The following is a 22500-nucleotide window of genomic DNA, read 5'->3' as shown; positions in this document are numbered from 1 at the left end:
ACCGTCTAGGAGATCGAGGAACACACACACACACACACACACACACACACACACACACACACACACACACACACACACACACACACACACACACACACATTATCTCTCTATGCTTCTTTTGCTTTTCCTTCTACATTTTTCCTTGTATATCTTACATCTCTCTTTATGTCTGCCAGTCTGGAAATAAAATAAGATAACTAAAAGAATCATCATCTTAATCACCACCACTATCGCACACAACAACAACAACAACAACAACAACAACAACAACAACAACATAAAATCGGTCACCTAAGTAAATTTTTCTCTCGGACGTTAGTATCTCTGCCAACCAACGGGAGGAGAGGAAAAGATACCAGTCACTTTAATCCAGCTCAGACAGTCTTCAGTAATCACGGTGCATCTTTCCCTAATCCCAGGTAATACCACCTTTAGTACACTGCGCCTCGTAACCACCACTGGCCTCTTAAATCCACCACCTCTTCCTAGTTTTTTTTTTTTTTCTGGTGGAGAAGATTAAGTTTCTTCGCACGCTGTCTATTTTTTGACTTCGCGTTCTTGGTTTTTTCTTGCTGTATCTCTTTTTGTAGTTTGGAGAGATTTAATTTTGGTGTTAGCTGCTCTTTTGCTTGAGTTATCTCTCGGATTGACTGACTGAGTGAATGATTAAGTGACTGACTGATTGACTGATTCAAGTGACTGATTAATTTAACGCTCACACGGCGCTCGCAGTCATAATTAACAACTCTTCATGTCTTGTTGCAATTCAGGTCATGTGAATGGAAAGTGTTTGGAAGGTGAAGCAGAGGAATATGCCACTTCTCCTTCAGTAGATGTGTAGGTTCCTAAATTAGTGTTTGGTTCCACAGAATTTGTCAGATATGAATGCAATGTCTGGTAACTACATCTACGTATTACATGTTCAGTTCTTGATTTCAGTATTAAACTATTCAATATTTCATCTATCTGTTAATCTTTTCTGTTTATTAGCATTCTAAAATAACTATCAGTACTTTTTGGGAAAACTGTACCTGAGTTCTTAGTAGGTAATAGGACGTCAGTGGTAGTGACATTTATAGACTGGAAGAGTAGCTAAGATTACAGACTGGTGCACGTGTTGGAAAGCATGCAATCTGTGTTCGTTACGCGAAGCACCTGGCAACACGTGGCTAAGTAACACTCAGCAAGGTGGTTATACTTCTTAGAGAGCGTACTCGGTCACGTGAGTCTGACATGGTTTGATTGGCGTTTTAGGGTCACGTGATGGTCGTTGAGAGAACACTGTGAGAGTGCTAGGGTGTGGGTGGTTGTTTCCCGGCTGCTGGAAAAATTATTCAAATGCATTTTTATTCACTCATTTACACAGTTTCCATATTTGTTCCTTCCTTTCTTCATTTATTCTGATATTTATCAATTTTCTCACTGATTTATTCCTTTTGTTCCTAATTCAATGTATAAATTCTAACATATTCATTGCATTCATGAAAATTTTTAATATATCATGGTTTTCACTGGTTTCGTTTATTCTGGAGAGAGTGTTGGCTGTGGGGTACAGGGTGTGATTCCAGATGGGAAGCTCTTTCTTTAGATATACAACTAGACTAGACCAATATCCGCCTCTACCCTTACAGCCTGCCTCACGTGGAGTCTCGGCGTGCCGTCTTCGAACACCACTCAGTTTGGAGTATGTAATTTATAAACTGAAAATCATAACCCACGAATGGAAGCACCAATGGCTGGTTTATTGCGTTCCGCGCTGAGTCAGGAGCTTTTGTATGCAAAATTAAATCAGCGTGGACGCTTATTGGATTTATTGTTGTAACAGTAGTATAAAGCAATAGAATAACTATTATTTTTCTTGATGAATATCCTAAAGGGATTCTCGTAGAGCCGGTTAATTAACTTAAAGTATTCCAATTCTTAACAGATTGAACATCCAGCTCTATCAGACAGGCATGCTCTCACCAACAATTTGATTCAAAGGACATGTGATGGAAATATATCTAAATTTTGTTTACAGTTCCAACCGTTGGTAAACAGACTTCAGTGGTTCTTTATATCAGGCAGGCTGTTACTGGAAAATCTCATTCGTATAACTTATTGATAGAAACAGAAGATCTTACCATTTTCCAAGATAGAAGGAGACGAAGGCTCTGCAGCACAGCCTCAGTAGGAAAACTTGCCAAATGCGGGTAGAAAAAATGGAAACTTTCCAAGAAATAGTATGGGTCATTTGGTTCCCAAGTTGTTTTTCACATTTTTCTTGGAAGAGTCCAAATCGTTAGAAAGCCGAAAAAAACACAGTCAGACACTGGAAACAGTAAGTTGGAATGAATTTTGCCCGGAAGAACATCAACTGTGACAAGCAGCGGCAGAAGAGCTGGAAAACAGTTTAAAGTGGATTGTGAGAGACTAAACGTCCATTTAACGATAACGATCAGTGAGGAGAATAAAGACTATTATATAAATTTTAAAAAGGGCTATCTGTGTGGAGCCGTCCTCGCCCGCTCCCTTTATGGAAGCTTCACTGTAAAACAAACATCTGGGGGCAAGAGGAAACATGTAAGACGATACAACATTCCTAACTTTATTGCAATCGATTTAGCAAGAGATGAGATAAAAGAATTCATGGTGGAGAGAAGTTGAGAGCAGCAAAGAAGAGAGAAAAGTTGAGCTGAAGGTCACGCAGAGTTTAGTTTCTGAGGGATTATGGTCCATTAGGTTCTTATTGAAAGCGTTTATCAGGCGGCGTAGAAAGAGAGAAGAATCATTAGCACCAGACTGAACATGAAAAAAATAAGAAAGAAAGGGGAGCTGCATGTAGCCACTAGGCCTATACGTGGCAATCCCTTTATCAAACATATCTATTTCCTCTGATCATTTTCATCCATACGTTTGTGAGCATAAAAGCAAAATAAGACTAACAGACATTCAGTTCGCATGTAATTATAGAAGGAAAGATGAACTGTGGAAAAAATTAAAACGATTCACCAATTTTCCTTCATTTCTTCCCCTTAACTTTTTTCCTTGTATAATCTTTGTATGTCTGTAATTCCTATCTACTTGAATTTCCTTTTGGCTTTTGCAATATTCGTAGTGTCTATCACAGTAAGGAATAGAGACAACGGAATAGTGCTTTGCTGTAACTGACAAGGGTGACTCTGTAATATTTGACGGTGGTAGGGGACGGTCACAACAGCAGCAGTACAGTTGGACATAATAAAGTCGTTGAAGTAAGCCTGTAATCGCCCAGACTTGAAGCTTCAATTAAACTATCGAATCAATTGTCCCTTTGAAATTTTGGTACGAATCAATTTAAATTAAGAGATCAGCTTGATATATTTTAAGTCTCTCTCTCTCTCTCTCTCTCTCTCTCTCTCTCTCTCTCTCTCTCTCTCTCTCTCTCTCTCTCTCTCTCTCTCTCTCTCTCTCTCTCTCTCTCTCTCTCTCTCTCTCTCTCTCTCTCTCTCTCTCTCTCTCTCTCTCTCTCTCTCTCTCTCTCTCTCTCTCTCTCCTGTGACGGCAGTTAATCAGGAAAACGTGAAAACAAAACAAATAAATCAGTCAGTCAAGTTTGAGAGCGAATGTTGAGAGAGAGAGAGAGAGAGAGAGAGAGAGAGAGAGAGAGAGAGAGAGAGAGAGAGAGAGAGAGAGAGAGAGAGAGAGAGAGAGAGAGAGAGAGAGAATAATTGCAGGTATAGTTATCTCCCTATCTTTACACCACTTATTTCTACCTTTTATTTTCCTTTCTTTATTTTTTTCTGTTTTACTCCTCATACTTCAAACCTAAACCCTTTTTTTTTATTTTTTTTTATTTACCTCTAGTATTACCACATATTTTTTTTTTTTTTTTTTTTTTTTTTTTTACATTACAAGGGCACTGGCCAAGGGAAAACAAAGTGAAAAAAAAAATCCCGCTGGTTGCCAGGCCCTGTTAAGAGGAAAGTAGAGAAAAAACAAAAAAATCTAAAAGGAGGGTCCAGTTAACGTAAGAGGTGTCTTGACACTCCTCTTTTGAAAGAGTTTAAGTCATAGGCAGGTGGAAATACAGACACAGGTAGAGAGTTCCAGAGTTTACCAGTGTAGGGAATGAAGGAGTGAAGATACTGGTTAACTCTTGCATTAGGAAGATGGACAGAATAGGGATGAGAAGAAGTAGAGAGTCTTGTGCAGCGAGGCCGCAGGAGGGGAAGGCATGCAGTTAGCAAGTTCAGAAGAGCAGACAGCATGAAAACAGCGGTAGAAGACAGATAAAGATGCAACATTGCGGCGGTGACTTAAAGAATCAAGACAGTCAGTTAGAGGAGAAGAGTTGATAAGACGAAAAGCTTTAGATTCCACCTTGTTTAGTAAAGCTGTGTGTGGATCCCCAGACATGAGAGCCATACTCCATACACGGGCGGATAAGGCCCTTGTACAGAGCAAGCAGCTGGGAGGAGAGAAAAATGGACGAAGACGCCATAGGACACCTAACTTCTTGGAAGCTGATTTAGCAAGAGTAGAGATGTGAAATTTCCAGTTTAGATTTTTAGTGAAGGATAGACCGAGTGTGTTTAATGTAGAGGAGAGGGAAGTTGAGTGTTATTGAAGAAGAGAGGATAGTTGTCTGGAAGGTTATGTCGAGTAGATAGTTGTAGAAATTGAGTTTTGAGGCATTGAACAAAACCAGGTTTTCTCTGCCCCAATCAGAAACAAGTGAAAGATCAGAAGTTAGGCGTCCTATAGCATCTCGCCTTGAGTCATTTAATTGTTGTTGGGTTGGGCGTCTGTTGAACGCTGTTGAATAATGCAGGGTGGTATCATCAGCATAGGAGTGGATAGGGCATTGAGTCAGATTTAGGAGATCATTGATGAATAATAGAAAGAGAGTGGGTGATAGGACAGAACCCTGTGGAACACCACTGTTGATAGTTTTAGGGAAGAACAGTGACCGTCTACTACAGCAGCAATAGAACGATCGGAAAGGAAACTGGAGATGAAGGTACAGAGAGAAGGATAGAATCCGTAGGAGGGTAGTTTAGAAATTAAAGATTTGTGCCAGACTCTATCGAAGGCTTTCGATATGTCAAGGCCGACAGCAAAGGTTTCACCGAAGTCCCTAAAGAGGATGACCAAGATTCAGTTAGGAAAGTAAGAAGATCACCAGTAGATCTGCCTTTACGGAAACCATACTGGCAATCAGAGAGAAGGTTGTGAGCTGATAGATGCCTCATTATCTTCCTATTAAGGATAGACTCAAAGGCTTTAGAAAGGCAGGAAATCAAAGCTATAGGGCGGTAGTTAGAAGGATTGGAGTGGTCACCTTTTTAGGGACAGGTTGAATGTGAGCAAACTTCCAGCAAGAAGGATAAATAGAAGTAGAGACACAGATGAAAGAGTTTGACCAGGCAGTGAGCGAGTTCGGAAGCACAGTTTTGAGAACAACAGGAGGGACTCCATCCGGACCGTAAGCCTTCCGAGAATCAAGGCCAGAGAGGGCCAGGAAAACGTCTTTATAAAGAATTTTAATTTTAGGGATGAAGTAGTCAGAGGGTGGAGGAGTAGGAGGAATATGCCCAGAATCATCCAAAGTTGAGTTGGTAGCAAAGGTTTGAGCGAAGAGTTCAGCTTTAGAAAAGAAGAGACAGCTGTAGAGCCATCTGGATGAAGTAAAGGAGGGAAAGACGAAGAAGTAAAGTTGTTAGAGATATTATTGGCTAGATGCCAGAAATCTCGAGAGGAGTTAGAATTGGAAAGACTTTGACATTTTCTATTGATGAAAGAGTTTTTAGTAAGTTGGAGAATAGATTTGGCATGATTACGGGCAGAAATATATAGGGCATGAGTTTCAGCAGTTGGATGGCTACGGAACCGTTTGTGAGCCGCCTCTCTATCATTGACAGCACGAGAACAAGCAGAGTTAAACCAAGGCTTTTTAGCTTTAGGGTTAGAGAAAGTATGAGGAATGTATAGCTCCATGCCAGAGATAATCACCTCTGTTATGCGCTCGGCACAAAGAGAAGGATCTCTGACATGAAAACAATAATCATCTACACCCTTCTTATTCCTCCACTTCCTTATCCTTTTTACCTTCTTTTGTATCATCATTTATCGTCATTTGTACTCGTTATATCTTATTTCATTTAGTCCAGTTGTTATAATTAGTACAGTTTTCGTTTCAGTAAGTATAGGCGTCGTTTGAAGTAGGGTATAAAATTATGATCACTTCCTCTTAGCAGTGATCTTAGCCCCTTCAGTACTGGGACGCATTTTTAACCATGACTTTTGAGTATCACTGGACCATTTGTTTTAGATTGGGAATGGTCTATGGAGGTCAGAAAATTAATGGTCAGAGTCTTAACTATTTTAATCCCCACATAAGTTTCTGGAGCCATATAAAATCATCAAATAGTAAGCTCAATAAAAGGATCAGATCTGCCAACAACCTTCCTCACAAATCCTGACAAGCATGAACGTGAAAAAAAAAAAAAAAAAAATAGGTGAAGTTTCAAGTAATCCCTGTATTAAACTTACCTACCTGTTTCCAACCATCATTTTCATCCATAACTGTGCCTAATGATCCTGTAAAATCTCCCTAATGATTCAACACTAACTACCTAATTACTGATTCCATTTCATTCATTTACTATTATGAGAAGCAATTCTTTTCCGTCTCATTTTTTAATCTAACATTTTTTTCAACCTGATCCCATTATTTTCTTTCTTAGTTACTGAATTTTGCTTACTTCACTCTTGTTTTATCTCCAGTACCGCTTGAAGAATTGTATCAGATGTCCTCTTGATCTTCGTAGTGTGTCTAAGAAGTTCAGACGAGATTGAGTGTAGAAAATAGGTACAGTGCAAGAGAATTTGGTGTGACGCGTTTATTGACCACAACATTACCTCCTCCAGTGTTCCCTCGGTCCCTCGCGCCGTGCTGGGGACACTTCGCTAAATCAGGCGAGAAACACAGCCTGGGGGGAGAAGGTAGAATGATTGGGTTGGGGTATTGGAGTCGTGAATTAGGTGCCATGCGTTGCTCTCTCTCTCTCTCTCTCTCTCTCTCTCTCTCTCTCTCTCTGATACAATAAATAACTCAATATTTTAGTGTTTAGTGGGGTATTGGCACAAATATATTTACAGTATCAGTTTAAGACTCCAGTAAGAGAAACGAATTCATGTCTTATGTTTTGTAAGCATTGCTGATGTGGGACGTGGCAGGTATAGTGCTGTTTCGCTCTTGAATGTTTAAGCAATCCATCGAAAGCAGTTCTCATTATTTTCCTGTTATGTTATGCTATTGGGATGATTAGAAAGGGTCATATTAATCATCATCATCTTCTTTTTCTTCTTTTTCTTCTTTTTCTTCTTCTTCTTTCTCCTTCTTCTTCTTCTTTCTCCTTCTTCTTCTTCTTCTTTCTTCTTCTTCTTCTTCTTCTTCTTCTTCTTCTCATCATTATTATCATTATTATCATTATTATCATTATTATTTTTATTATTATTATTATTATTATTATTATTATTATTATTATTATTATTATTATTATTATTATTATTATTATTATTATTATTATTATTTTCAGCTGCCTTGGATTACTGTTAAAAATTCCATCATAACTGTCTTGTGCTATCATTGGTCTCTCCTTCCCTCCCTATTTTTTTCAGACTTTTAGATTTGTTCCCCCTGTCTTCCTTCTTACACCGTCTGTCGTTCAGGCTCTGGGATTTGTTTCCCCCTCACTTTCCTTTCAAAACTTAGCTTTTTTCATATTTTTTCTTTGGATTTCTTCACCCTGTCTTTCCTTTTTAAGACTCTTTTCATACATTTAAATTTGTTTCTGTCTTTCCTCTTTCCCAACACTACACTTTCAGACTCAGCGGTTTGTTTCCCTCTTATCTTCCCTTTCTCATGTTATTTTTTGACCTCACTTGTATTCATTTCTCTTTTCTCTCTCCATAAAGTTGCATGTTGCTTCATCAACCACCTCTGCCCCTCTCCATCTCAACATAACCATGGCAATATGTTCACCTCGCATGTTCTGTCTCGAGCAAGTCCTTCCATTCAAACACATGATTCACGTGAAAGGCTCCTATGTGCTTTGTATTCCCGGTTCCCCTCCACTAATCAGATCACGGTGCACCGGTGAGGCTCTCGGCGGTAATACAATAACCCACCTTCCTCCTACTTGGCTAATTTGATGTACTACTTACGTGATACTGTGCCGTCCAGACCTTTCTTTGTGCCAGAGGGTGTAGCAAAGGGAGGGATGCTAGCCACGCGTGCAGTATATACACTCACACTCTACTGTATTACTTCCTCTACACCCAGAAAGTTTTGACCAGCTACACTTTTACACTCTTACTGTCTAACTACATCCAAAATTTGCTCATCTTTAACCCCTTCAATACTGGGACACATTTTTACCTTGGGATTTGTGTACGATTAGACCATTTTATTGACATTAAGAACGGTTTATGGAGGTCAAAAGCTTAATGGCAATCCTCACTATTTTAATCCCCCACATAAGTTTCTGTAGCTGTATAAAATCACCAAATATTAAGCAGAATGAATATGGAAACGCGTCATGGTACTGAAGAGGTTGACACTCGCGTCCCCTAACCTCCCCTCCACACTTCCTATGCTTCACCTGACTGACCTGCAACACGCCAGAAAGAATATACAAAAATACAGTTATTTTAAGTACGAAAACCATAAGCCCAGTGAATTTTATGTCTACAAATTGGCTAGACATTTGATATTATCGGGAAATGAACCAATTTATATTAAGAACATAAAAAAAAAAATCAAGAACTTGGAAGTGCAACAGGTTTAAGAAGTTCTGTTTTTATTTTGTATTTTGTGTGGAACATGTAGGATATAACGTAACCATTAGAGAAAACTACGTAAAAAATATAAATACATATATAAAAGAAACCCCTTTCAAACAACGTAATGAAGTGCTAAATATGAAGCACCTTCCTTTACGTATTCAGTCTCTGTATATACAAGAATGAATAAGAAGTAAAGTACGTAAGAATAGACGAGCGTGCTTGTATAAGAGGAAGTACGAGGACGCCGTGGATGCAGCGTGGCTTGGATTAATATTTCATTGTGGTGGTATTTAGTATCCCTTGGCCGCCGTGCTCCATAGAAAACCTACTCAAAAAGGCAGGGGTGGCTGTGAGATTTTTTAATAAGCTGGAGGGGATGATACCTGTGTGTTTGAGGGTCTTGCTTTGGTGTGTGTGTGTGTGTGTGTGTGTGTGTGTGTGTGTGTGTGTGTGTGTGTGTGTGTGTGTGTGTGTGTCTTAGATATCGCGTCTTCACACACACACACACACACACACACACACACACACACACACACACACACACACACACACACACACACACACACACACACACACACACACACACACACACACATCCTTTCCTCCTTCCTTCTTTCTTCATTATTTGCTTACATCCCTTTCTTTCCATCAACACAACTGCCTATATTTTGTCTACATTCCCTTCTTTTCCTACACCTTGTTCCTCTTGTCTTATTTCTCTTCCTTCCTTCATTTACGCTTCCCTTCCTTGCATGCATCTTTCATGGTCGTCTGTCTCGCTTGCTCTTTTCGCTTCGTCCTGACAGAGAAACGATAATACGGAAGAGGGAGAGAAAGAGAGAGGGAACAGGGGAGAGAAGTGGGATGGCGGTAGAATACAGAGAAAAGGCAGGGAAGAGATTAAGGGATACAAGGGGGTATGTGGGAGGGAAGGGAGGGGTAGGGCCATACTCCTGCACCTCCATCCTTTTTCCCTCCTGACGGCGATAGTGGCGTGGCGGATCGTCTTACTTGAATGGCTCATCTGAAATTTTGAAAGGCTCCTCCGACGCTCCTTTTGTATTCGTGGCCGCGTGTTCCAAATCCTTAAAGTGTGTGTGGTTGGCTGGGTGGCTCCGTGTGTGGTAGACTAGTGGATTCCTCTTCTAGTAATAATTTCCGGGAACTGTTGTCTCTTGTAGGCGAAGGAAGTACCAAAAAACAAGTAAAGTTTTAGGGATAATAGAAATTCCTGGCGCGTGTTAGAGCGAAGGCTAGTCCAGTTAATATTCCGCCTTGGTAACCTGCTGTGTCTGACTTCCCGGGATTGTCTGTATTTGAGTGTGTATGTGTCTGCGTAGAGATTATAAAGAGCGCGCTTCTGCTGCGTCTTTACGGCTTCTGCTGCTTCTCATCAGGCAGGGAAGGCGGATTAATCAAGTCTCACTACGTATATCCAATTACACTTTGCAATACCCAATTACATGAACAGCGAAATGACGGAACCTCCATAGCGAAATTACCAAGTCTGCTCCATCGCCTCTCCCCGTCAGTGTGTAATGCATTCAGTGAGCCTCTCTAGGGAGCTCCGGGAAATATGGAAGTCTCTCATCGAAGGGGTTTTTGTGTAGTTTAGATTACGGTCCAGTGAAGAGGAAAAGGAAATATGACCTGAGGATTATTTTTAACGGAGTATTCCCTTAACTCAGCACGGTAAAGATTCGTTTTCTTTGCGGCGTGCTGGGGAACAGAGAGAGAGAGAGAGAGAGAGAGAGAGAGAGAGAGAGAGAGAGAGAGAGAGAGAGAGAGACTTTTCCCGTATAAAGTTTGGGAAAGAGACTGGCACGGGTCGTTGCTCAGTTTAACCGTGGAAGTATTGGGGGTGAACAAGAGGCGGGGACGCGGGGAAGGACATGCGGACAGAGAGGGACAACTGGAAGAGATTTCTGGTGATTCCTCGAGATCATGTGTTTCTTTCTCTTTTGTTACCGTTTCTTCCTCTTTCCTTAATCTACTTACCATTACGAAGGCAGGATTACGAATAAGGGAAAATTTTGTCGTATTTCAATGGAAGATACATATTCGTGAGAAGATGGTATTAGGAAGAGTTGGGAATGTTTAGGGTGGTATAATAGGTAATGAAGCTCTTTATTCATCACGTGCATATTAACCCTTTCAGTACTGGAACAAATTTTCACCTTGAGATTTGTGTATGATTGGACCATTTTATTGGCATTAGGAAGGGTCTATGGAGGTCAGAAGATTAATAATGGCCACAGTCTTCACTATTTCAATTTTCTGAAGCTGTATAAAATCATCAAATAGTAACCAGAATGAATATGGAAACGCGTCATAGTGCTGAAGGGGTTGAGTAACACGCAAAGAAGAGAGAGGTACATACGTGTGCTCTATTACGAAATTGTTTTAGAAATTAGTGTGGGCGATATTAAAATGGATTATAAAAGGAAGAGACCAGAAAATCAGACAAACACACACACACACACACACACACACACACACACACACACACACACACACACACACACACACACACACACACACACACACACACACACACACACACACACACACACACACACACACAAGTTCTATTAATTCCTGCCATCATTCATGCACCACGTCGCGCCAATAACTCCATAACAGCGTAAATGACGTGCATAATAGTGGAAGGCAAAAAAAGACAGAGCAGGTTTATTACGGCACTCAGTTAATCGGAAATAAAGCTATGGCGGCACAGACCTGGACGGGAAAGTCTGATATATCGTTAGTGATAATTCAGTTATGGAAGCAGCGTTTTTGGAGAACTACATCTACAGAGGAAAATATAAAAGTTTCAATTGGCAAAGGCAGGGGTTAGTTCATTTTCTTTTATAAAGTAGAAGAAATGCTACTTCATTTCTTGTCTAATTAAGGATATAAAAGGTTTGATGTCTACCTATGGCTGAAGACGTTCTGGCAACTAAGTCGACTGTCTGGCGTGTGTCATAAGAACAGTTGCTAGCACTGCCGGTTTGTATCCTTAGGCGTGTTGCGATTTCAGATACATTTAGTGTCCTGTTTTTGCCGGATTCACCTTTTTGTGGTCATGTCTGAAGCACACGGCATATTTACTGAATTGTAAGTTATGATATACATCTTCCACGAATTGCATTCTTTATTCATACAAAACTTTGACACGAGTTTCGTGTTTTTACGTACACTGTGTAGGACTCAATTTCAGGGACTTGCTATGGTGGGCGTAGTCAGGCAGGTTAATAACAGCGGCGGATGTCACCAGCAGTGTTCCTAGTAATTAAATCCTTACTGGTGTCCTGTTTCCTAACTGTGTTGCGGCACTCCCTCCTCGCTGCCTCGCCCCACCACCGCTTCTCTTTCCCACAGGAATTGGCGTGTACGTGTCCCGAGTGGAGCAGGGCGGGCCGGCGTGGCGGGCGGGGCTCAGGCCGGGGGACCTGCTGCTGGCTGCCGACAACACCAACTTCTCGTCCGTCACACACACCGAGGCCATCGCTGTGAGTAACCCATTGTCAGCGCTGACTGCCGCCGCTGATGTTGGTGCCGCTGCTACAGCTGCTGCTGCTCTTGCTGCTTCTTCATTCTATTTTTCTTGCTGTGGTTTTCACATAAAGGTGACATAATCACCTTGGTGGACTTGCTCTCTGCATTGTTTGTGTGTTGGTGTGCTTGTTTGGTGTGCCGTGACTGCTGACCGCTGAGCGCTGCGCCTCAAGGAAACCGCCTTGTCGCTGATTTTTTAATAGGACATAAAAGATCTAGTTTTATCCTATTTCTTTTTAATCCTACTCCTCCTCCTCCTGCCCCCTCTTCCTGCTCCTCCTCATACCCGTCTTCCTCCTCCTCCTGTCACACACCCTGGTCTGCAGATTCCATATTCTATCATAAAATAAAAATTCAGTGCAGATATGTATTTTTGATTTAGTGAGCCACTAGTCTAACCCTGAACCTCTTAGGCCTGTCTCTCCATGTTGCTTGCTGATCAAGTGTTGTCTAGACATGTTTACTTACCTTACACTCAAACAGAGATCAATGCCTAGGTCCTGCTCCCCCAGTCCTCCCAGTCCTTTAGTCCCTCCAGACTCCACCCCATCGCCAGCCAGACCTCCCTTCCTCCCCCCTTCTCCCATTTAAGTCCGGCCCCCCCCCCCACTTTGCCGTCTAGGAACATTGTAATCGTAAGGCTAGTTTGTAATCTGGGGAAATGTATATTTGAACCTAGACCCCTGATTGGATTGTGTTCCTCCTGCCCAGGCTATCTTGGTGAGTAATGCACCCACACAAAACCCCCCCTTCGCTGTGATTGGCTGGCTGTGTGTGATGACGTGGATGGTGACGTGATGATGGGTGACGTGATGATGGGTGAGTAGTTTCTGTTTGGTGAGTCTGTCTGTCTGTCTGTCCGTCTGTCTGTCTGACTGTCTTTCTTCCCTTCTTTCCTTTTTTTCTTTCACATCTTTCCTCGTTCTGGTTTTTTCTTTCTGTCTTTTGGTGTCAGTTGGTGAGTCAATCTCTCTCTCTCTCTCTCTCTCTCTCTCTCTCTCTCTCTCTCTCTCTCTCTCTCTCTCTCTCTCTCTCTCTCTCTCTCTCTCTCTCTCTCTCTCTCTCTCTCTCTCTCTCTCTCTCTCTCTCTCTCTCTCTCTCTCTCTCTCTCTCTCTCTCTCTCTCAAGTCTGTCACAGCCTCCAGCTATTGACCGCTCTAAAAATATCCTTCGTGTCTGTCCACACAGGAAGACTTCAACTTATCTTTTTATTATCTTTTTCTTTACCTAACCTCGTCTTCCTGCTTCCGCATTAACATTTTCTCGAACTTTCCTCTTCTCTTTTCCCAGTTTTTTTTTCCATCTCTCATATTAATCATCTATTTTCTCTTTCCTTGTTCTTAAATTCTTTTCTTTTCATCTCCTAGTTTGTTTATCTATATTCATGTTATTTAATTTCTCTCTCTCTCTCTCTCTCTCTCTCTCTCTCTCTCTCTCTCTCTCTCTCTCTCTCTCTCTCTCTCTCTCTCTCTCTCTCAAGGTACGAGTATATGTTTAATGATCTTCCCGTAAGGCCACAAGCATCGTAGGCTAGCCCAGGAAATTTTATGTATTGTATGTATGTACCATGAATGTACACGTAAGTTATATGTTTCCCCAGATTCAAAATTGTAGCTCCGTATTAATAATGTGTGTGTGTGTGTGTGTGTGTGTGTGTGTGTGTGTGTGTGTGTGTGTGTGTGTGTGTGTGTGTGTGAAAAGATGTTTCTTCTTTGTTCTTGTTGTGTCTCTTCTTCTTTCTCCTCCTCCTCCTCCTCCTCCTCCTCCTCCTCCTCCTCCTCCTCCTCCTCCTCCTCCTCCTTTTCTTCCTCCTAATTTACTTTTATGAATTCATAATTATCTTTGGCACTTTTGTCTTCCTCTTGTTTTTCTTCATCAACGTGTGTGTGTGTGTGTGTGTGTGTGTGTGTGTGTGTGTGTGTGTGTGTGTGTGTGTGTGTGTGTGTGTGTGTGTGTGTGTAATAAAAAGAAGTATGAAAAAATGTCGGTGATGGTGATATTGTTGTCGTTGTTGTTGTTGTTGTTGTTGTTGTTGTTGTTGTTGTTGTTGTTGTTGTTGTTGTTGTTGTTGTGAATTTTTAACTTTTTGTTGTATATTTTTATAGAATGACGGAGAACAGTTTTGGTTTTCCTCGACAAATGTGGAAAGCGATTTTTCTGTTTTGTTGTTGTTGTTGTTGTTGTTGTTGTTGTTGTTGTTGTTGTTGTTGTTGTTGTTGTTGTTGTTGTTGTTGTTGTTGTTGTAGAAGCTTTGGTTAACTAGTTGATTGGGGTTTGATGAGCATAATCATGAGAATCTTAGTAGTCATCACCACAATCACTATTATTGTAATTCATCATCATAGAGTTTATGTTGGTGGTGCAATAGTTGTTGTTGTTGTTGTTGTTGTTGTTGTTGTTGTTGTTGTTGTTGTTATTGCTGTGATTGTTGTAGATATTGGTGCTGATTTTGATGTTGTTGTGATTATTGCTGTTGGTGGTGGTGGTGATGTTTAACATTGACATATTGTACGGAAAAATGTGCTTATAACATTCTTTACTGCTAATTTTAATGTGTCGTATAGTGTAGAGTGTAATAGCTAATTATCTCTATGATTTTTAAAAACTGACGTGGTGAGAAAGTAGAGCGTTTCTAAACACACACACACACACACACACACACACACACACACACACACACACACACACACACACACACACACACACACACACACACACACACACACACACACACACACACACACACACACACACACACACAGACGACCAAATATCCCTCTCCTTCCGCCGTCCACTCTTCCAAGACACCGCTCATCGCTTCTTGGGTCGCCTTCGATGCACGCAACTCAACCACTTGATTAAATTTGCCTTCGGTTTAGTCAGGGTTGCGGCTCCTCCTTCCCCTCCCCTCGCCGTGTCCTCTCCCTGCTCTAAACTACACCAGGCAAGGATGATGATGTAATTAATAGGAGGAGGAGGAGGGGAGAAGAAGGAACCGGAGGAGGGGACGGAATAGTGGAAGTAGTCGGCTTGGTGAAGAAGAAAGAGTAGTTGGACAAGAGAGAAAACAACTTTAGGAGAAGCTGTAGAAAAAAAAGATAAATTTGATTAGCAGGGGTAGGAAAAAGTAGAAAGAGAGAAATGGTAGCATACCTTTGTAAATCACTGACAATTCATGAACTATATTGGCCTTTGTAGGGAGAATATCTTTTTACAAGAACCACAGTGCCTTATAGTGATTGTGGTATACGGTAATCAGTGTAGAGGCGAGAGTGCGGCTGACACAATGGTAACCTCTGCTGGCGGGAGGACGGCTGAAACAAGGGTAAGGGAGACGAGGGGAAAGGACGTCTGCTGGTGGCTTTGTGGTGACCATAGACACGCGAAGGGGTTTAGAGGGAAGGTCGCGGTGAGAGCTCAACTGTCTAAGCCCTCATTTCGACGCTTATCCTTTCCCCGTCTGGCATACGAGTTTAAGCCTTCCTGCAGAGGTGAGGAATTTAGAATAGTGAGTTAAGTGTTGTCTGTTCCCAGAGTATTGTCATTTCGTGGTGTACAACGTTTTAGTTTTCTTCAATAATGGTGATGTGTGTATTTTTCAAGGAATTGTTTGAGTTCTGAGAAAATCTATTGTAAATTGGTTGCCTTTTTATTCTGGTGAGAGGAAAGACCCAGATGGATGTAATTTCTTTTGTGATCAGGTCCTCGAGATGATCCGATTTTGTCCCGAGTGTTGAGTTTTTCTTTTCTCTTGTTAGAGGAAGAATTTGCTCTCTTTGTCACTGACCACTTGATCTCTGGAGAAGCTTCTGTTATTTGTTCTGATTTTGTTGGACAAAGTTTATTACTTATCTGTTTTATATTTTATTTATGAATCCGCAGCAAAATAATAAAATTTATTTACAGCATTTCGATGCACTCGCTGGTGTAATCTTTTAGAAACAAGAGTTTATTGAAACAGCTGCTCGGTAATCTGATCTTGTATTTGCGTCTGTTTCGAATTTATATTGAACGTTTCTGTTCATATCCAGAGCTGATTTTAACGTTTATCAAAAATTCCACAGCAGTCCAAACATTTGTTGGGCGCAAGTACACTTGGCGCGGCAGACGTGAAGCTAAAATCAGGATGAAAGTGTGTGCAGATACCTGCAGCTTGTATGTTTAATTATTTTCATGAAGCGTTTTATTCCCTCCGTTATGCATTTACTAATTACTTTGCCTACACTTCAAAATCAAATGCAGACTTTGTATATTAACAGCCTTACAAGAGACCATGCCTGCAATATTCCTAATATTATTTTTTAAGTTTGTTCCCAGTGTTTTTTTTAATGTCATAATTTCCAGATAAAAACTGCAACTTTCATTGCAAATTTTGCTCACATCTTTTGAATTCCTGACATATACTAAACATTTTTGTGGTCATACATTTCTCCTTCAGGCATTGTAATATTTCAAAATGTATTGTTTTCCTTTCCTCACACATTACTTTTCATCACATATTGCTATTTCCAAGAAAACAAACATAATTAAATTTCGTTTGCAACTTTTGGAGGAGATGCAATTTGAATAGATAATGATTTTTTATACGAGATACAAATGCGAATATTTTGATCGATATGAAACGATAAATGATAACCCATTCTAAAGAAAGTTACACATTACCTAAGGTGTTCCTTATAAATAGGAAAAAAATATGAATGCAACTATTATGATCAAAAGAAAAGAAAAGAAAAAAAAAAGCAACTACTTATTGACGTCATGCTTTGCTTTGGCAATTTTTCTTCCGGTGTTGGTGATTAATTGAGGCTCGTCGCTATTTTGACCTAATCACCATTAATCAAATTACCGCTAAAGTTTGTGTCGCTCTCAAATTAAGCCATTTCTTTGAGGCAAGGCTGTCCGCTCCGTCATTACGCAAGTCAGTGGAAAGTTCCCCTCGTGAAACTGGACTTGACGTTTCTCCGTTACTCACACAGGAACGAAGGGAAGAAGAAAGGGGAAGGTACAAATAGCGATAAAAAACATACAATAAGTTAGAAAAAGGTGGGAATACAGAAACAACAGGGAGCTTGATCACTACCTTACGTTGCAGTATAGTAGTTGTCACTGTTCCCTCTAATATGAAGCTACCACGGCTGCTGTAACACGTTGGGAAGGAGAAATTTATAGCTTAGTTTGATCCTTTGATATCAGCACACAATGAGTCTTTCTGATCACTTTGCTGTTACCGCCACGCATTCCTGTTCTTTGTCATCGTGTTTGTGTTATTTAAATGAATCTACCACGGCTGCTGTAATACGTTGGGAAGAAGAAATTTATAGCTTAGTTTGTTTTTTTCATTTAACATACAAGATCACATGGAGTCTTTCAGATCACTTTGCTGTTACCGCCACGCATTCCTGTTATTTTTCAATGTGTTTGTGTTAGCTAAATGAAGTTACCACGGCTGCTGTAACGCGTTGGGAAGAAGAAATTTATAGCTTAGTTTGATTTTTTTTATCTAACGTATAAGATCACATGGAGTCCTTCAGATCTCTTTGCTGTTACCGCCACACTTTCCTGTTCTTTGCCATCGTGTTTGTGTTAGCTAAATGAAACTACCACAGCTGCTGTAACGCTTTGGGAGGAAACAATTAGTTAGATTTTTTTTTATTTAACGTACAATATCTCCTAGAGTCCTTCAGATCACTTTGCTGTTGTCGCCACTCTTCATTGTTCTCTGTCATCGGGTTTGCTTTTATATTCTGTGAGTTTCTCGTGATTGGTGTCTCTAATTCCTTTAAAATCCTTTCGATCTTCCTGAGTTTCTCGTGATTGGTGTCTCTAATTCCTTTAAAATCCTTTCGATCTTCCTGTGATGCCTGGAGTTTTTATTCAGTAGGGAGTAAAAATCAAGAACACTTTTCTCACGGTGTCTGATTCTGATTGACGAGATTAATGGTGTAGCACGTCTCGGCAACACCTCAGCGATTGATATCCTTACAACGGTGAAGATCATTGTACCGGATATTCAATATGGTGCCTCATTAGTGATGTAGGGTAGATCTACTTTATGGTGCTCTATTCTCGCTGATTTTAGCTGTGAACTGAAATATTTTGTAGGTGTGTGTGCATGAAGCCTGAACAGTGTCTCTTATTCAATGGTGTCAGTTGTAGTAATGTAAATATTAGAAAAAAGTAATTCACGCTGCAGTTTCAAGCATAAAATAAGTGACATATTTTTCGTGAGAGACACAAAGATGACAAAACCAAAGAAATGTGTGACCCAAACATTTGTTACATGCTAAAAGAAAAGGCCTGCATTTAAAACAGATAGCTTTTTCCACAGCTTTCGTTATGGGATGAAGAAAATATAGAATTACTAATAAAAAGAAGAAAAGAAAAAGAGGGACATCATTATTCTGACATATATTCGCATTAGGATATCGAAAAATTCAGTACCTTTTTTCACCATCGAGAATCTACCAATGAAGGGAGTCGCTGTTGCAGTCGCTCCCAAACTCAACCAATCGGAGACTTCCCAGGGGGTGGAGTCCATACTGCGCAGCCAATGATTGACGAGTCCCTGGAGAGAGTAAGGGGAGGAGGAGGTTCTTAGCCGTCAAGTTAGTCTGAACGAACTTTGAGTACAGAGAAAATGAGAAAGAATTTTAGTTTTTCTTTCTCAGGTATTTGCTTCCTTGTTTGTAAATGTTGAATGTCACAATTTGTGTACATATTTTTTTTTCCAAAGGTTTGGTTTATCTTTCTTTGCTTGGATTCTTTACTTTGCCTCTTCCCTTCCTTTTCCTTTCCTTTGCATCACCTTGCGATCCTTCTCTCCCTTCTTATCGTCCAGTAAAAAAGAAGAGAACTCATTATCAGCCAGTATCGAAAAAATAAAAAATTGTCAACATATGTTTTTTACAATGGTTTAGTTTACCTTTCTATGTTTGGATTCTTAAATTTACTCGACCCTTCCTTTTCTTTTCCTCCTTCTCTCCCTCCTTCTCGCCCAGTAAAAAAGGAGAGAACTCATTAACAGCCGGTATCGAAAAAAAAAATTGTCAACATATTTCTTTCCCAATGGTTCAGTTAACCTTTCTACGTTTAGATTCTTTACTTTGCCTCTCCTTTCCTTTTCCTTTCCTTTACTCCATCTCGCGATCCTTCTCTCCCTCCTTCTCGCCCAGTAAGAAAGGGAGAAGTCATTAACAGCCGGTATCGAAAAACAAACTCCCGGAAAACAGACTCGTTAGAGCTTTTAATCCCACTGAATTTTGGACTCAAGAACCCCAAAATCTTAATGTTGATGCATCGCTCATTGGTTCACAAAGCCGTGGATCAGTGCCACGGCTTGGTCCTTGTTCGTGAGTTTACTTTAATGTTAGTGTTATGTACGTTATTGCTGTTTATTGATGAGTATTTTTATCGAGGTAGTGTCATGTGGTGCTGGGCGAGGTACTGTGCAGAAAAGTCTAACCTGTTATCATAGAAGCATGGTCAATATGGAAAACTGGTGAGGTAATATGAGGGAATGGGAAAGTGTTATATCTTCATGGAAAAGGGATTTTGATACCTAAACAGAGTTGCGTTTCCATCACTCGCGCTAATACCAGGTTAAAATGTTTTTTTTCATTACGAGGGTATACGTATCAAATAACCGATATATATATATGAACATTTGAAGTGTAATATTACTTTTTTTTTTTATGTTTCCGAAATATTAATATAATTTTGCGATAAATTTTTCTGTTCATTTATTCCTTTCCCTTCGTACTACATGTATCCAACATTTAATGTATATGTGTATACTGATGTGTAATATTACTGTATTTTTATTTCATCTCTTTCTACTAACAATTTCTACGACTATTTCTCATGTACCTTTTTCCGTTTTCCTCTCTATCACTAAGAAATATACACACACAAACGAAAAAAAAAAAAAAAAAAAAATGGGAGGCATTGAGGAAACACGTACGTACCTCTGGCAGCTCCGTACAGCGCTATAAAATGTGATATTCCTTGCTTACATGTATGGAATGCGGCAGATATTTTCCTTTCCTCGTAGCCTTGTGTCGCGCTGAAATCTTACGGAGACTGAAAAACCCCTAAATCCGCATACATTTCCATATACACCACACAATGTCACCAGTAGCGCCCGCCTTAGTCGCTCCCCTTTCCCCAGCCTCTTTGGAATTCTTTTGTGAAATTCGCTTTTTATGGTTACATTTTTATTTGTGTTCGTATTTTTCTTTTTCATTTCTACCCTCGAGGCTTTGAAGGGTAGGGTAAAGTTAGGCGGCTCTGATGATTAGGTTAAGATGGGTTTGTTTGAACAGAGGTTTGGTAAGTTAGGTTAGGCTCCCCATCGTCTGTCACCAAGTTCATTGTCAAACAGAAAACGTAACTTTGGCGTGGAAAATTCTGCCCCTTTCTCATCCTTTCTTGTTGTGTGTGTGTGTGTGTGTGTGTGTGTGGCTGGTTTGCAGGCTGGCAGGTTGTCTGTTTTTTACTCGTTTGGTTCTTTGTCCTACCCTAAATGTCTCTCTCTCTCTCTCTCTCTCTCTCTCTCTCTCTCTCTCTCTCTCTCTCTCTCTCTCTCTCTCTCTCTCTCTCTCTCTCTCTCTCTCTCTCTCTCTCTCTCTCTCTCTCTCTCTCTCTCTCTCTTCATATAAAGTGTCCAATTTCATTCAGGATACTCTAATACAACCGACGACTTTCCTGCAGAATATCGTGTCCTGCCGATGGATATTCCTCATGAAGGTCACGTGATGAAGGTCACATGGGCCGAGCCTCGAATATCGTCCCTCCTGATTTTAACTAATGACTCATTAAAGGCGGAGATTAGTTTCTTGCGGCGACCGACCGACCAGCGGGTATTGCTTATAATATTCCCAGTTTCATTCTTAATCGATGGTCTGTCAGGGCTGAGTGATATTTTCTGGTATTTGTTACAATGTTCGGGTGTTCCTGTATCGATCATTCACTGTTTATATTGGTCTTTGGATTCCTGATGTCTTTTTAAATTCGTCCACGCCTTTTGACGATGTTTTTTCTTTTCTTTTCCTTTTAGAGAAACACAAAGGGACATAGAGGAAGCATAAGTAAGGGTGAATATGTAGGCCCTTTCGAGGCCGCTTGTGATTAGCTACACTATTTACGTAAATCAAATAGAAACTTGTATTTATCCGTCTTTCTATCTTTAGTATATTGAAAATCAGACATAGCTTTTAAGATTTTGTTTTTCGTCGGAAGTAACCATTCTTTACCTTTCCAGAAATGCTATAGACTATTTCAATCTTAAAATTATCGAATCAGTGCTATTATTAATTCTTGACCGTTATTGGACAGGCGGAGTGGAGGTTGTTAAGAGAAAGATGCCATAATAGCCTGATCTAAGAGTGCTGCCTGGTTTGTATGAGGAACGTTAGTGTCCCTCACGATAATGACGTAGTTATCACGTTCTCGAGTGTCTTGTGTCACGAATGAGGAAAAAAATATATAACTCTGGTATGGAGGACAGAGATGTGGTGCTTAGCTTGAATTACTGATAATTGTGTAATTGGCTGTAATGATTTTTACGCATAATCGTTGCTTAGCGTGTGTTTTCATAGCATCGATAGCTTAGTTTGTGTTCCTCCTTACGAGGAGGCTTTGAGTGTTGTTGGAAGTATTTTACTCTTTATGCAATCTGGAGAAACAAGATTTCTTAATTTTTATAGGAAATTATTTCTTAAAAAAATGTATTCTCTAAAAGAAAAATAATCTTTCCATTTCAGAGAAAACCTTCATGTATAAGAAAAAATATCGTTTTCTTTAGTTGGGAAAAAAGAAAAAATGTTTTTAGTTCAAAGAAAAACGTAATCTTGTAACATAAAGGCCACATCTCGACAGAATATAAATGTATTTTATTAATATCAAAGGAATCAACGGTTCTTATCTGTCTACTTTGAAGATTACATAGCGAAAAGCACAGCTATGTAAGGCGGCATAATAGAAAAAGAAGTATTGTAAAGACACAAAAGAATATGTAATGAAAAATTAAAGAACTATAAAGAAAACAAAAGAAAGAAAACGAGAAAGAAATGATAAAAAAGTGATGTACTGTAAAGAAGAAAAAGAAAAGAGAAGAAAATGCATCACAAACAA

General features: G+C 40.1%; 1 protein-coding gene across 1 annotated transcript in view; it reads left to right on the top strand.

The window, feature by feature from the left end:
- LOC123503538 (whirlin-like) overlaps positions 1-22500 on the top strand; it is a 305666-nt gene that overhangs the window by 131671 nt on the left and 151495 nt on the right. Inside the window, 2 exon segments of the mRNA XM_045253385.1 lie at positions 12193-12323; positions 13081-13089. Coding sequence (XP_045109320.1) covers positions 12193-12323; positions 13081-13089 — 140 coding nt within the window.

Source organism: Portunus trituberculatus, chromosome 14 (genome assembly GCF_017591435.1).
Source record: "Portunus trituberculatus isolate SZX2019 chromosome 14, ASM1759143v1, whole genome shotgun sequence".
Taxonomy (NCBI): domain Eukaryota; kingdom Metazoa; phylum Arthropoda; class Malacostraca; order Decapoda; family Portunidae; genus Portunus; species Portunus trituberculatus.
Note: the sequence above shows the minus strand (reverse complement) of the source record. Positions and strands in the feature narration are given on the sequence as shown.